At 49.2% G+C, this 16035-nt stretch overlaps 1 protein-coding gene across 5 annotated transcripts in view; it reads right to left on the reverse strand.

Annotated features, from left to right (window-relative positions):
- CDK12 (cyclin dependent kinase 12) overlaps nucleotides 1-15815 on the reverse strand; it is a 30760-nt gene extending 14945 nt beyond the window's left edge. For all 5 annotated transcript variants that reach the window (XM_069877226.1, XM_069877223.1, XM_069877225.1 and 2 more), the window contains exons 1-5: nucleotides 14085-15815; nucleotides 6915-7793; nucleotides 3032-3208; nucleotides 1107-1246; nucleotides 364-534 (exon numbers count right to left, since the gene is read on the reverse strand). In XM_069877226.1, coding sequence (XP_069733327.1) covers nucleotides 364-534; nucleotides 1107-1246; nucleotides 3032-3208; nucleotides 6915-7793; nucleotides 14085-15136 — 2419 coding nt within the window. In that variant the 5' untranslated portion in view covers nucleotides 15137-15815. The remainder of the gene's footprint in view (nucleotides 1-363; nucleotides 535-1106; nucleotides 1247-3031; nucleotides 3209-6914; nucleotides 7794-14084) is intronic.
- Nucleotides 15816-16035: the final 220 nt, after the last annotated feature.

Below are 16035 nucleotides of genomic sequence, written 5' to 3' on the forward strand. Positions count from 1 at the left end.
TAGAGGACAGAAGGTTTTCCATGCTATCAGTGAGTCTGTCGGCATTATTCAGTGCTGACTGACCCTGCAAAAGGCTTTCTCCTAAGACGGCTCTTTCCTGACTCTACGGAACAAATGCAATGCATTGCTTTAAGCCCGCGCCTGCCTCCACTCTGCAGTGCGACAACTCCTTTGAACGGGAATCTCTCCTTTGATGTAAGGCCAAATCCTGATGCCAGATTTGCATTCCTCCTTGATGCACAGCTCCAGCAAGAAAGAAAATCTACACCAGGATTTAGATTTTTAGTTTTACACTAAGAATAAACGACTGGCGTTGCATCACTTCTTTGGCTGATCAAAACCACACCCTGCCACAAACATTACCTTTGTCCTTCTTGAAATCCAGTGCATCTTGTTTGTCCGTGACAATTTCCTTCATGTTAACAACACTGCGGTGGATGAGTTGCCGGAGGATTTTGATCTCGCGGATGGCCGTGATGGGGAAACCTTCCTTTTCATTGTCCAGCCGCACCTTCTTGAGAGCTACCAGTTCACCTGCCGGAACAAGGCAGCGTCAAAGCCTCCCCACACATCACTGCTGACAACTCTGTGGGTTTCCAAGGGGAAGTTGAAAGCAGCTCTAAGCACCGTCAACGTGCACTGAGAATGAGCAGAGGCAGCTTTAGCCCATCACCCTGCTGAGTTTTGTTACCTCACTCTGTCAGAAGTTATCACACGAAGAAACCCTCCTGATCTGCCTCAGAGGAAAGTCACAAAGGTGAACTTAAATCCACCCTGGAAACAACCCCAGGCCCCTTCCCAAGCTCTGCTGTGATAAATTCTGACAAAGAATTTGAAAAGCAAGGGTTCAGCCAGCACCTATGGTGTTGTAGACACAGGGCATATGATTTCACAGCAGAAAGGGCACCACCTCACAGTTAGCAGGGCTTCTTTTGCCCCTTCAGACAATACCTGATGCAAATGTTCCTCCCATAGCTAAAGCCCTTTCAGCCCTTCCGGCGCTCATAATTAGCTGGCACCACCGCTACTGGAATGAGTTTTAAGGCCTTGTTCCTGTGAAAGCGCTTAAAGAACGGAGTCCATCTGAAGCCACTCAGCATCCTTACCTGTATCCTTGTCCTTGGCTTTGTACACCTGCCCGTATGTCCCTTCTCCGATAATCCCAATGATATCAAACTTGTCCACACAACGCTTCCCCCAGTCGCTTTCCGTCTGTCTCCTTTCCCCATATCGAGGACAACAGATTCTGAAAGAAAGAGAGGGGCTGTTAGACACCCGAGTGCTCCTCTTTGCCTGGTGTCCCACAAACACACACTCACTCAACCGTTTTGAGCCTGTTTTGTACCTCAAAAGTTCAGGCACCCCATCTTTACACAGCCAGCAACAGGGTGTTCAGTAGAGTTTAATGAATTGCACTATCTCATCTCAACTACTCCGGATACAAGCACTGCTGTACAGGAATATTATCCTCCCATTTCCTTCAGATACTAAAACGCTTCAGCCAGGATGCTCTCGCTATCAGATCTTTTCACTCCAGTTGTGCATTTATCAGCTACATGCGGCTAATGAGGAATACATCACTGCTCCTGGGGAAATAAGTAGTGCAAAGAGCAGGGAAGGCAAGCAAAACGCGGATTATGCCACCTCGTTTTCAGAGGCATTGAAGTGGCAGAAGCATTTTGCTACTCTGCCTGCCTGGGGCATGTAGTCAGCTATGCAGATTTTTACAGAGATCTCATTACGCGCTTTTAACTGAGAGAAGCTCAAAGGAGAACTAAACCAGTATCTTTATATAAAAATACCAAAGCATTAGGCTACAGCAGGACAAAAATCAGAGTTTAGAGTCTTTCACAGAAACATTGAACAGTGGATTTTTATTTGCAGTGAGCTCACTCTCTGTGCACAAGCATACAGGTTTTGTTATCGGGGAAGTGGTGTACACTATGCAAGAGGATAGATGCTTCCATCGCACATGAAGAAATGCCGGACATCTCCTATTCAGAAAAACTGATTCCTAGAAGCACTATGAGCTTCATATAGAATCATGGAATGGCTTGAGTTGGAAGGGACTTCAAAGCCCAGCCAGTTCCAATCCCACTAGCATGGGCAGGGCCACCTCCCGCTGGATCTGGATGCTTCAAGCCCCATCCAACCTGGCCTTGAACCCCTCCAGGGATGCAGCAGCCACCCCTGCTCTGGGCAACCTGGGCCAGGGCCTCCCCACCCTCACAGCAAAACATTTCTTCCTAAAATCTCATCTCAATCTCCCCTCCTGCAGATCAAAACACCGTTCCCCTCATCCTACCCCTGCACTCCCTCCTGATCAAGAGCCACTCCCCAGCTTTCCTGTAGGCCCCCGTTAGGTACTTGAAGGCTGCTACAGGGGGATACTCATCAGGAGGCTGAATGGAGAGATGGGGGTGCTTTCAGGGTAGATGTGGCTGGAGGTGGAATACGACACCCTATAGCAATTTCTGACATTGAAAGGGTCAAGGGGGCAGAGAGCAGAATCCGTCAGAGCGTCAGGACAACGCCTGAGCCAGTCTCCATTTGGTGCAACGACTGACACAACCTTCTTTTCTTTCCCAAGCAGACAGGGAAAATGGTCATCAGCTGCAAGTGGTCCAAATACGAGACAACCCACAGGAAGTAGCTAATAGACCATGACAAAGAAACAGAAATATGAACTCTTTTTTGTTTGCATTTCACTTGCCTCGATGAAGACAGCACTCAAATGAGTCTGGAGACAAAAAGATTTCATTTCAATACAATGAACAAAGCTTGGCTAGATTTATAAATAAGTGCACCTTAAGTGTCTTTCCCATCTGGTACATGATGGGGAGGTTGCCGAGAGCTGGGAAAGCAGCAGACAGATTCAACTTCAGAATCCCCACGCAGAGCACAGGGCATGCAGTCAGCTCGTCTAGGAGCGCACACCAAGACTTCATGCTCTGGAAGCCTGGACTGACAACCATGGTGAGGAAACAGAAAACCTAACAACTCAAATGGAAAACAAGAAAGCAAGCCTTACTTTGGTCTCTTTTTGAAGGGTTGCTGAGGTGGTGTGGCTGCCTTTGGTTCCGGGGAGTCGGGAGGAGATGGGTCCCCTCCAGGGAGCTCTGGAGGGAGCGGGAGGTCCGTGAGTAAGTGTCGTGGTCTCTGCTCTCTATCTTTCTTCACAGGTTTTGGAGGAAGAATCTCTTTTGGACTAAACTCCGGAAAGTTAATACAATACAAAAGTCAGATTTCACAGCCAGTTAACAGACAAAAATAGCCTACTGTAAGACAACAGCTCTCTGTCGAGAGCATCAAGTTAGGAGTCCAAATTACAGCGCCAAAAGCAGCATAAACCACAAGTCTTGATTTTTACAGTGATAACACATCAGCAGAGAAGAGCGTTACGTTGGAACCACTGTCTTCAAACACACACAGAGCTCTCTGTCAGAATTTGCTCTGTTTGCAGATAAGTGTTTATTCTGCGTTTCCTGTCAGACAAGTCAGAGTATCGACCAGCACTCACGTTCCAATCCTCACTTCCTCTATTTCAACCATTTATCATATTGAAATTAAATGCGTGACTTGTTAAGGACCACTATAAATACGAACTCAGAATTAAATCTCTCTCTATGTAAGTAACTTTTAACTTCTTAGCAAGGACTGAAATGGAGCTCAAACTTGTGAAAATTGCTGAGAAACAAAAAGCTGACCTTTTTTAAACACAACCCAATGACCCACAGCAGCAGAAATTAGTTTGGACTGGCCAGAGTCTCATAAGCAGAACCTCATTTCTCTCTCATCTATGCAGCAGGGAGAATTCCCAGGTCTGAACAAGTCAGGAATTCTTCTCCATGCAAATCTCCACTTCACCAGGAAAAGAGTAAAGATAAAAGAGATAGCAATAAAAGATAAAGAGATAGCAACAACCTCCTCCCAAGGTTTGTTTTCAGGGCAGCCAGCAGGTCTGCTGTTTGTCAGCATCACCAGGCCTAACGCTCCAGCACCAAGAGCTCTGCATTTAATAAACTGCTGGAAGTAGGTTATTCTCCCAAATTTTATATTAGACACTGCCTAATCTGCAGGAAAATCTCTTGTGAGGGGAACAAGGAAGATGAAGTGTATTGTTCTGGCACTGAGCTCTAACATCTCCTGTAGAAGATGTGGGAACAATCCTGTCCCACCACTAAAGTCACCAGGCAGCTGCAGGAGCAACCCGAGGTCTGGCCAGCCTCACCTCCAGAGGGGACATTCCCTGGTGGGCATGATTACAAACAAGACATACCCTAGGAATATCAGAAGTGGGAGTGCTGTACAGGCTGAAGCCTGCCCCTCATTAACTGCAAAGCCTTAGTGTGCAGGATGGTATCTATTCGGGTCCTTCACTGCAGCAGAGACAGTGCTCAGCCTCCAAAGGGGCTCTCCAGTGCGGGACCAGGACAGCCAGGGCCTCAACCGCGTGTGGGAGGCGAGCAGCTTGGTTCCAGCAGAGCACACAGCTCAGCTTTGCTTTCTTTACGGCTTTCACAGGCGTATCTGAAGCACTGATCTATGTCCGGTTCTTACAAATGGAACATTCACAGTAACAAAAAGCAGTTGTTTATCTGACCATGTTTAATCCACTTCTGATTGGCAATTAATTTGTTCCAGATAGTATTTACAAATCTAACAGTAAACACTAAGCCTGGGCCCTCTGACTCTTCAAAAAGCTTCAGCCTTTTCCCAGACAGACATCAAAACCCAACTTCTTAGTCAGAGTCTCTGGAGAAGGGGTGTTTGCAGGCTGAACCCCTGGGTCCCCTCTCTCCCTCTCACCAAAACACTTCCATGTCCTTGCTGAGACAGTTATCTATGGTTAGTTACCCACAACTGGGTAGTTAACCCACTCCCCTATCAACACAAGTGCTACTGGAGGGTTACCATAACCTCAGTTACCCTAGAACACTCAGACGTCTCACCAAACGTTTCTTTTCAAGCGAGAAAGCCAAGGAGACCCTTCAGAGTTGCTCAAGCATAAAAACGACCAAGCAACGCCAACCGCCTAACAAAGACTCCTAGGAGCTACCTCCCTTCTTTCTATCCCCTAAAACAGCAGGAATGTGACCCGTCAGGGTGTTTTTAACTATGTCAGCGCTGTGAGCAGGCAACCAGAGGCTCCTGGAACCTTGGAAACCTCCAAGCACAACACTGAATGCAGACAGAGCCGGTCCCGCTCGCTTCTGAATATCTGAACGTATGGTCAGGGCACACCTGACTGCTGTGGAGTCTGAAAGAATTACAGAAAGACAACAACTCATGGGAGCTCAGCAAGTCTCTGATTGAGGTATTTCGTACGTGGACACCTCACTGCACATTCCCAAATCCTGTGCTTACCACTGTCTTGGAGCTGGAGCCTTCTCCCAGGAGAACAATAGTCTACCTAACAGACGTGTTGTGCAGAACTATGAAGGCAGCTGATGAAGAGCAAGCTTCTGTACAGCCAGTGCCTACGTAACTGCTGAGTCTGGTGGCAAAATGAAATGGGATTTCCTGCCCTTATTGCTAAAAAGTCACAGTAATTCCAGTCACTGCACTCAGTGACCGGCTGCGTTGTCCCCGCACTCCTACGTTCAGAGCGATGGCAGAGATTAAATGTGCTTCTACAGAACTGAGCCACTCTTGGGTGGTAAAAGCAGAGCTCTAGGTGTGAAGTGTGGTCTTCGCAGCACAAATTCTGTGCTTGGAAATCTGGAAGCACAGCAGCAAAATCTCAGTTAGACTGGCATTTGAGTTGGGAATACCCTGAGATCTGGTCACAGCTCCTGATCATCATAGATTCAGTTCAGCCCAACACAAATCTTCAGGAGAGCCACGCAAACAAGCACAAGCCTAACTCACATTGATCGCGGTGACGTTACCCTAATTCACACTGATACCAGGACAAACCATAAAAATTAATTAAATTAATCAGAATATGTAACATACCCTGTGTTTTAAATGAACACAGTAATTATGCCAAGTCATAACTATTGTGGAACACACCACTCACTAAAAAAACAGCTTCACTAACCAACAGGATACCTCATACATCACCAGCGATGGCTGGAACGATACAGGAGTTGTGTGGGACTCAAGGCTAAGCAGAGCAAGCAGAGAAACCTCAGGTTATCAGCCCTACATCGCAGTGACAGCTACAAAAGGGGAAAACATTTGTTTTTCTGCTTCTCCACCTCCGTTTTGGATATTCCACTCTGTTCTCTTTTCCCCCATCCAAAACCCCTCAATCATAAGGTTTGTCAGACAAGCAGAAGCCAAGCCCACCACCAGGTGAGCCCCAGAGCAGCGAGAGCTGCAGGACAGACCAGAGACTGCATGGTTGGATTAGAAACAATAGGAAACAGAAAGCTGAAGTGGGCACAGCTTCACGCTTTCATTTTCAAACAAACAATACCTGCTTCTTAAGCAATAAGGATTGTATTAATTATTCAATGATTAAGATGATACTTAAGTTAAACCAATAGGAATTTTACAGGTCAGCATGGCCTGTGTGTTCAGTGAATTTGGAACAGGAACAGCTCTGGGTTGTGTGGCTTTCCACTCGAATTATTGAACTCTTTCCTGTTCCTTAAGTACAGGATTTCGAGGAATTAAAAAACCTGCACGGGTGGCTGCAATGCAAACGGGTGCAGAATTCCAGATCCACTCTTCATTACTGTAATAAATACGAACAGAATCTATGAAGTGACTACCTGCACAGGATCACAAAACGCTCCACACAAACCTGACAAGGCCCAAACCAGGCACAGCCGTGCATTTATCCCACTGGCACAGTCTTCAGTGTGCCCAGCAGGCCAAGCCACCCACTGCCACACTAACCAAGAGAATCTTTCTTTCAGTGCTTCGCTTTTAAATGCAAACAGGATGCTCTCGCATGACCTTACCTATCCAAGTCATCTTCCCCAACTAAAATAGGGGGGAGCGGAAGCGGAGGCAACGTTGAAGTTTTCAGGTGCGGGATAGCAGCCGTCACAGACACTTGTGGTTTTGAAACGACTGGGACAGAGGACTGAGAGTTCACCTGAGAGGATAAAGTAGACGTCCTTGTGTGGGAGGAAGATGACAAAGACGTCGGGGCTGATGCGGGGACCTGAACGGGAGTCGGTTGGGATGGCGGCAAAGGCGGAACAACAGGTGATGGAGGCAAAGGCGGCAGCGGTGGAGTTGGAGGTGGTGGTGTGGTTGTCGGCAGAGGCGGAGGAGGTGATTTTATTGAGGGTAGCGGGGGTGGGACCTCTTTCTCCGCCGTGTCTGTCTCTTTTGGAGAGAGGAGATCCTCTACCGCTGCTGTAGGCTTAGAGTCTTTTGTTCCCAACTGTTTCGAATCTCTAACTGGAACAGGATGCTTCCTCTCAGAGTTCTCCTCCGCCTTGGTTTTTGTCTCTGTAGGGGTTTTAGTCTCTGCATTTGCATGCAGTAAATTAACTAATTCCGTATCTGAAGACGATTTTTCAGATTTAACAGTTTTGATGACCTTTTTCGACTCTGTTCCAGACTCCTTAAGCTCAGCTAAGCTGTTCTCCTTCCTAGACAGGAAAACAGGTGAGCCCTTTGCCTCCTTTCCATCCACTTTGGCCGCAGCCGCCGCCGCTGCTGCTCGCTCCTTCTTCTTCCTGAGTTCAGCCCCCAGACTGGAGTTGAGCGGCAGCCTGGTCGGCGATATACTGGAATGGCGACTGCGAGACCCAGACCTCTGCTTTTTACTGTGAGATGATGAGTGTCTGGAATAGCCAGGACTTCGGCTTCGGGACTTCACAGATTTCCTGCAGAGAGAACAGGGAGGAGATAAATGAAACGAAGCACCTCAACCTCTGAGCTACTCACCAATACCAAGAGCTCTCCTGGAAGATAACGCGATGCCATTATGTGTCAACTAAGTTCAGAGAGTCCACAACACCTGCCGGAGAGACTAAGAATACGGAAAGGAGTTTATTGACTAAAGCAGTGCAAGTTCCAGGGCATCATCCAGCCTCCCAACACCAGGAACACCCTTGCAATCACACCGTTAGGACAGAATTGAAGGACTGAGATCAGTAAAGATGAGATCACAGACGTGCACACTGAACAGGAGACTTCAGTTGAGATGAGCCGACAGTTTATGAATCTTTTGCAGTAATTATGTACAACTTTGAAGGAAACAACGGATAAAATATGATTGTCCTCATGGGAATGGCGCCTCAGGAAACATCGCACTTCAAGCTAATTTTTCCCCCTGGTTCTTTTACCATCATCAGGGCTCTAATTTGCATATTGTGATTCAGGAGAAGGAAAAAAACCTCAGGAATGTTAATTCTGTTTGACTTGCATCCAGAGGGTCTTATCTTCCTGTGCAATCAACAGGCTCTAAATTAGGTGTATATGCAGAAATAAACCACACTGCACTACCAGTGAGCCAGGAAAACCCTCACACCATCAAGACACACACAACCAGGCTGGCTAGGAGATGGCAGAAACCACTAACTCGCAGGAAAGTGTTGCAGAAATAAGATAAAAAATAAAGTGGAAGTGGAAACTGGTACTTCCAGTGTCCAAAGTTACTGATGAGATAGAGCTGTTTCCTCCGCTTCAGGAGGAACCAGGACCCTGTGGGCCACAAGACAGCACACTTTAACTGCACACGTGGCAGGCTAATGGGATTAGAAATAGGGTGAACCAACATTAAAAAGAATTCTGAGGTCAGACACTATCAATGCTACAATAGAAACTCCACCCAAAGATCGCTTGTGTTCCATTTTATTACCAAAAACATCTCAAACTCTGCAAACACAGAATTCTCTCACAACACAGTTCCACAGTGGTTACAAAGAACACCCAGTAGCACCCAGGTTTGAACACTGGAGGGGCTGGCTCGCTTACAACCACACTGGGAATGTCTTCAACGACTGGTTAAAGTGCTACATAAAACTATCCCGAGACAACAGATGTTTGGAAAACAAACCAGAGAACAGAGACAGACTAATGCAAAGTTCCTCCCTGGACACTACCAGCACCACAAGGCTGGACAAAGCTGTGACCATAAGGTAGGTGAAGGCTCTTCCTGCAGAGTGGTGTGGAGTTCACCAGAATCCTCTTCCCTTGCTGCTCCGAGCATGAGCATTTTGCCTTCTCGCTCTTAAGCTCAACCCCAGACCTCGTGCTGATGGTGGTCAAAGAACACAACGACTGTAGGCAGCCCTTACCTTTAGACTTACACAATAAATGTACAACCAGAAGAAGATAAAAAAAGTGTCATCTGAAGTCACTCCACTATTTCCCTCCTCACTACACCACTCTGTAACAGGAATGCTGCCCCAGGATCATCTCTTTTTCCAAGGTTTCTGCCTAGTGAAGTAACAGTCTCAGACACTGTTTACCACTTGGGCAGCAGCTCACCTGCCACATCCCAGAACAAAGTTGCCGGGAGCTGAAGAAGCCGTTGTGTTTTCATAGAATCATAGAATCACCAAGCTGGAAGAGACCCACTGGATCATCAAGTCCAACCATTCCTACCAAACACTAAACCATGCCCCTCAGCACCTCGTCCACCCGTCCCTTAAACCCCTCCAGGGAAGGGGACTCAACCCCCTCCCTGGGCAGCCTCTGCCAGGGACCAATCACCCTTCCTGTGAAAATTTTTTTCCTAATGTCCAGCCTAAACCTCCCCTGGTGGAGCTTGAGGCCACTCCCTCTCGTCCTGTCCTGTCACTTGGGAGACAAGCCCAGCTCCCTCCTCTCCACAACCTCCTTTCAGGGAGTTGGAGAGAGCAATGAGGTCTCCCCTCAGCCTCCTCTTCTCCAGGCTAAACACACCCAGCTCTCTCAGCCGTTCCTCATAAGGCCTGTTCTCCAGACCCTTCACCAGCTTGGTTGCTCTTCTCTGGACTCACTCCAGAGCCTCAACATCCTTCTTGTGGTGAGGGGCCCAGAACTGAACACAGTATTCGAGGAGTGGTCTCACCGGTGCCGAGTACAGAGGGAGAAGAACCTCTCACTACACTCCAAGACATGTGCAGGGTAAGGAAAACATTCCTAAGGAATCAGGTAGGATGTAGTTTACTGCTACCACAAACAGTTCTGGGGTTAGCATTCCCTATTGCAATTCTTTCAGGACAGATTGCTTAAGACGCTGTGAAACTCAGTTTCCTGCTCCCTGTCTACCATCCTCCCCCATGATTCCTCCCCAGTGCTCATTCCAAACTGGCTGCAGAGCAACATACTCAACAAGACCTGATATGATATAAACTTCTCCAAAAGCGCATTTTCACTTTATTTTTAGTAGGGCTATGTTAGAAACGCAGCTGCCAAAGACACATGCACAGACACAAGCAAAGGAAAGGTAATGCAGGGCACGCAGAGTTTGCAGCTCCAGGTAGGACCCCCTCATGCAAGGGTTGCTGCAGAAGGAGCTGCACCACAGAACTAGCTCCTCCAACTTGACCAGGGCTGGGATAGCTCCCTGACCTTCCACCAAACACACACGCTTCTCTGCTCCTCGAGGACTAAATCTGCTTACTCCCTCCCAGCAGTCACCTTTTTCTTCAGTCCTCTAATGATAATTACCTATAGCTATTATACAAAGAGTTGTTGTTTCTAAGCCCATTTTCCAGCTTTATGGTTTCTTTGTGAGACCTGAAAAAGGCTCTGCATCCACAAGCTTGTCCGGTTTCCCAGCTACACCAACGCAACCAGTGCCAGCCCGCTCTAGATCAAACCTTATCCTGTGGCAGCAGACCACCAGCGGCCTCACCACAACTAGAGCACTCGCTGAGGAGCCATCTCCCACAGCAACGCTTGCTTTTATCACTGCTAGACACCCCAAAAGGTACAGTAAGACAGCAGATGCGCAGGCAGATTTTACTGTTTAAAGATACTCTTTGTGTCCTTCATAACAACCTTTGCGTGGCTCTGCCTGCAGCCAGTCGGTTAGTGCTTCTACCTCTTTCTCCCTGAAAGGGTGTGAAGGCAACACATGACATCCACCTCGCTTCATCGAGATTATGGACATTGGGAGGGGCGACTCAGCCTCACACACAGCTCCTTTCCAGTATTAAAACACACCTCATGGTCTCTCTAGCACTGGGAAGCAGAAATAGGAGATACTAAACATGACGGACTGCGAATTAACACAAAAAAGTCAGAGATAATGGTTCAAATAAAAAAAGCATTATTGCATTAATTTAACTGATACAATCAGGAGGCGAGAATGGTCTTTGGAGGAGGGAATGCTAGAACACTCCCGACCTCCTCATATTGAAAACGCCCACTGCTAACAGTCATTGGCAATGGTGACCCCAAATCAGTTGGCGGAACAAAACCCCACGTCTACAAACTTCCACATTATCCACTACACAGAACACTTACAGACCTTAAAAACGCTTTACCTGCTCCAAGCCACAACAGCATGAAGTAGAAATGCATATCTGGGAAGCGTGACGGTGAGGCCCATGCTCCAAGTGCGCAGGAAACGGACTCAAAGCGAAGGCCAGAATTTCTATTTCCAAATGCTCAATGACCTTTTGCTGCGTGCAAGTGACTACTACTACAGCACATGCAGACACTCGCACTCAGCTGCTATACTTAGTCCGGAGCACAGCCCACCTGCAGCAAGCTGAAGGGCTCTGGAATTTCTCGTTCCAGTTTTAGCTGCAGCAAAAACAGTTGCTACATGGAATGGCAAAGCCACATCTGGTATTTTCCCTACTGATGAAATCAACCTCATTTCCTCCCAAATTGAAAGCGAGCGGTTTTGCGCAGCCGTTTGAAATGCAAACATTCTGTATTGTATCCAATCAGCGCTGCACGTGGATTCGGATTCCTAATGCTCTATTTGAGATGTACACATTAGAGAAAACACAGAATTCACTGAAGCTCCAACCTACCCATGCTGTCAGTCAGTGGAAATAGTTCAGTGTCCCAGAAAAGCTCATGTTACCTCCTCCTCGGAGTTTAGGATGTTCAGTACCTAAGTGACTGTGCCAATTAAAGATGTTTTCTCTCCCAGATTGCTCTGGCCCCTCTGCAGGAGGCACCAGAAGAGAACAGGCAGTGGCTCCCCAGCTGCTCAGGTGCAAAGGCGGCTGCCTCCAATTCCAAACTAATTTGCAGATCAATCGCTGGTGGCATCGGGATACCTGGTAGGGAAGTTTGGTACTTCCTGCCAGGTTTCCCCGATGCCACCAGCGATTGATCTGCAACCAGGCCAGCCACAGGGCAGATATTTGACCGCAAACAGTGAATTACAACTTGCAATTGGTCTAACACATGGAAAACACATGGAATTCCCTCTATCCCTTTACTAGAACCACTTCAGGAGGGTGCTTTCTGAAGGCATAGTCCGTGGTTTTGGTGCTGTATGGCACAGTTATCTGCTCAGAGAAGAAAGTAATCAATGGAAGTCAGAGATTCAAAGAATTCAGTCCAAGCTGAGCGTAAACAGCAAATAACCTTTGGATTCTCTTTTGGTTTGGGGTCCAGCATTTTGTCAGTGACTCAGAGATGCCCTTAAAAAGTTCCTTATGTGAGTTCGTAAGTTCAGGGAAGCAGCACAAAGTGTTTCAAAGCAGCTTCTGTAATTAAGATCAGGAAAAGATAAGGCTTGATTTCTCAAGTTAGAAGTAACCAGACATCTAAAAATCTCCAGGCTTGCCCGGGAAGCAGAGTGACCTGGGGGAAAATATGCCTTCTCCCATACCAGTCCAGTTTCCACATGGTTCTCCCAGGTTAGGATGGAACATGGACACTTAACAGGTGCCACAACACACAGTTATATCATGAAGTGTATGCATGTTTTCAACTACTCTTCCAAAAGGATTAGCAAATCACATTAGAACCGTGCCACCAGTGTAAAAAGGATTGAGGGGAGAAAGAATGATATCAAGGACTCTTCCCTGCGACCTCTCAGGTGGACACAGAAAACAGGACAGAGGAGAAACAGCCTGAAAAAAATCTTCACTATATGAAATCTCCGCAGCATTTTACGCAGAGGCTTTCAGGATGCTAAAACCCGAACACCTTTCACAGCAAGGACAGAAGCACTACTAGAGAAGACAGGATTCCTGAAGTTAAGAGCAGAGCTCTAGTAACAAAGGCCGCATTCCAAAAACCTCGAGTTCTTTGGGAACTGCTGATCACAAACCGGCTCTGAGGCAGCTTCCTCACTCGCAGTTCCCATTTGAGCCAGAGGATGCAGCATGGCTAAGGCAGCACAGAGCATTTCTATAGCTATTGCATTCCAGGTCACATCTTAATTGCCATGGAGCTACAACCAAAGCTCCCCAGCAGCCGTGGTGACAACTGGGAACTCACTGAGCATAAGCTGTGGCTAGGAATCAGCATTAGACTACATATTTGTGCATGTAACGGGATGGTTAACAAACATCTGAAATAACACACACAGAACTACCTTCAAATAATCGCTTCCCTCTGTAGCAAGGTTACTAACTGAAGGGAAAAAGAGAGAAAAGGATAGTTAGGTCAAAATAGAGCTGGTTCCTTCCAGAATGTCCCGATTTCAGAATGGAAGGAAGAAAAGCCGGTAGTGAGAAAAGATAGTTTAGGGTAGAAAGACAGTTTACACATGGTCATCTCAAGACTAAGAGGAGAAAAGAGACAAATCAGTTCAGAAAGAGCAAAACATACTCAAAGCACTCTCCTGAAGAGTGTGATAATGTTTCCACACATAGGAAACTGATAAAGGCTTCTAGAAATAGGTGAAAACATTCTCCCCAGTTGAACTTCTCACCAGATCCCACAGCAGGAGCTACAGGGCTCCATCTCCCTGCCCAGATGCCCAGGCCACCTCCAGAGGTAGGTGTAACTTAATCCCAGGAGCTCATTCAGCCGCAGGCTTCTCTGCCGAGAGCTAACATGGACGCTGCAGACTGCCAGCCAGGGAGGGCTTTCCCAAAGCATGCACATCATTTTAAAGTGAATTGCCACAGACCCCATCCCAAAACAACTCCACACGGACCAAATTAGCCAGGCAGTGACCTGGATCTCAAAGAAATGAGGATGGGGGTTACCCCTCCACTGCCCAGAGCCACATTGCCCTCATCCTCATTCCCAAGGGCACCCACCTGGCAATGGGGCTTCGGCTCACGGACCGCTTTGTGGTGAAAGGGCTACTGGAGCGCCGTCGGCTGTAGGGACTCGGTGACCTCCCGCTGTACGACCCGCTGCCTCTCTCGTAGCTGGAGGAACGTCTCCGGTTGTAGGGGCTTATGGATCTCTGCCGCCGGCTGTAGGGGCTGGGAGAGCGCGTGTTCGACTGGTAGGCCACGGGCTCCTTGTAGGGTGGGCTGATGGATTGCCGGCGCGAGGAGCCACCAGGACTCTTCCTGTAGGGATCGTAGTTACTGGATGTGTGAGAGCGGGGAGGGCTGAGGTCGTACTCCTGGATGTAGGAGGCTCCTGAGGGGCTGTCGTCCAGTTTAGGGCTATCAGACCATTTTCTGTGTGGACTTCGGGATTTCCGCTTCGGACTGTCAATAGTTTTGTAACTTTTTGGAGCATCCCTTTTCCGATGGCTTTTACTGCGCTCTTTGTGGCTGGACTTGAGCTCCCGATCCTTCCTAGATTTCTCCTTGTGCGCTTTGGCTGAGCGAGACTCCTTGTTGCTACTCTTTGAGGACAGGGATTTTGGATGCTCCTCGCTCTCAAGGAGTCTCTTGGAGGATCCAGATACCCTCTCCTTGGTGGACCCAGATCTGCTAGATGCCTCCAGGCTCTTTTCTAACTTCCTTTCTTTCTCTGCCTGTTTGCTCTTCATCAGCTCACGGATGCGCTTGTGCTGGTGGTGACGATGCTTCTGGATCCTCTCACTCCTGTCTGCTTTCCTTTCCTCATTCTCCCTCCTGTCCAGCTTGAGGGCCACATCATCCAAGAAGGTATCTGAATCCGAACTGATGTCATCGTACTCCACCAGCGGCTTGATCATCGCGCCCAAGGTCGCCGCTGCCTCCTGGGCTGCCAGCGGTGACTCCTTGGAGTGCCTGGACTTATGCCTCTTGTGCCTGGAGGCCACTCGGTGCCTCTCCTTGCTGTTCGAACTCCCGCTGCCAGGCGTATGCTGCGAGGACCCCCCGCCACCCCCATCCTTCTTGCCCCCATGTCTCTCCGGATTTGGCATTCCTCCTCCACTGTGCTCGACAGAGAGGTGGGGGGGATTCCTCCAAAACCCCCAAACTTTAAGCTTCCTCAGCGCCCGCTCCTGGCACCATTCACCCCAGCCCTCCCTGCCACCAACACCCCCTCCTATACGGGGAGTGGGGCAGGGAGCACTGTGCCTCGAGGCCCCGGAGGAGGCGGAATGAGGAGAGGGGTAAGGAACCGGGAGGGAAAGGGGCTCTGAGGCCCTGGAGAAGGTGGAATGGGGAGAGGGGAGGGGGAGCAGGAACTGGGACGGGAAGGGGTCTCAAGGCCCCGGAAAAGGCAGAACAGGGAGGGAGGAGACAGGAACCAGGATGGGAAGGGGCTTCGAGGCCTCAAATAAGGCGGAACGGAGAGAGGAGAGCAGGAACCCGGAGGGGAAGGGGCTTCGAGGGCCCGGAGGGGATGGAACAAGGAGGAAGGGGGCAGGAACCGGGAGGGGAAGAGGTCTCAAGGCCCCAGAGGAGGCTGAATAAGAAGGGAGAAGGAAGGGGAACCGGGAAGGGGGGCCCGGCCTTACCACCTCCTGCGAGGGGCCCAGGCCCGGAGGGCAGCGCCGCCGCGGGGGCGCCCCGGGAAGGCGGGGCCTGGGCCCGCGCTCCCTCCCCACCCCGTAAAGCACCGTTCGCGCGGGTCCTTCAGGCGGAGGAGCCCCCGGTGCCGCCGCCGCCGCCCCGGCCCGGCCGCCCCCCGCTCACTTCCCAAAGCGAAACGGCTCCGCGTCCAAGGGGGAGGGGGTGGGGGGGGACACCCGCCAACTCTCGCGAGACCCGCGCAGATCTCGCGATACTTCCTCCTCCCCGCCCGCCGCTCTCGCGAGACCTCACGAAGACGGCGGGGCGCGCGCGCCTTCTCGCGAGATCTGCGCCGCGAGATTTG

The sequence above is a fragment of the Phaenicophaeus curvirostris genome, chromosome 26, assembly GCF_032191515.1.
Source record: "Phaenicophaeus curvirostris isolate KB17595 chromosome 26, BPBGC_Pcur_1.0, whole genome shotgun sequence".
Taxonomy (NCBI): Eukaryota; Metazoa; Chordata; class Aves; order Cuculiformes; family Cuculidae; genus Phaenicophaeus; species Phaenicophaeus curvirostris.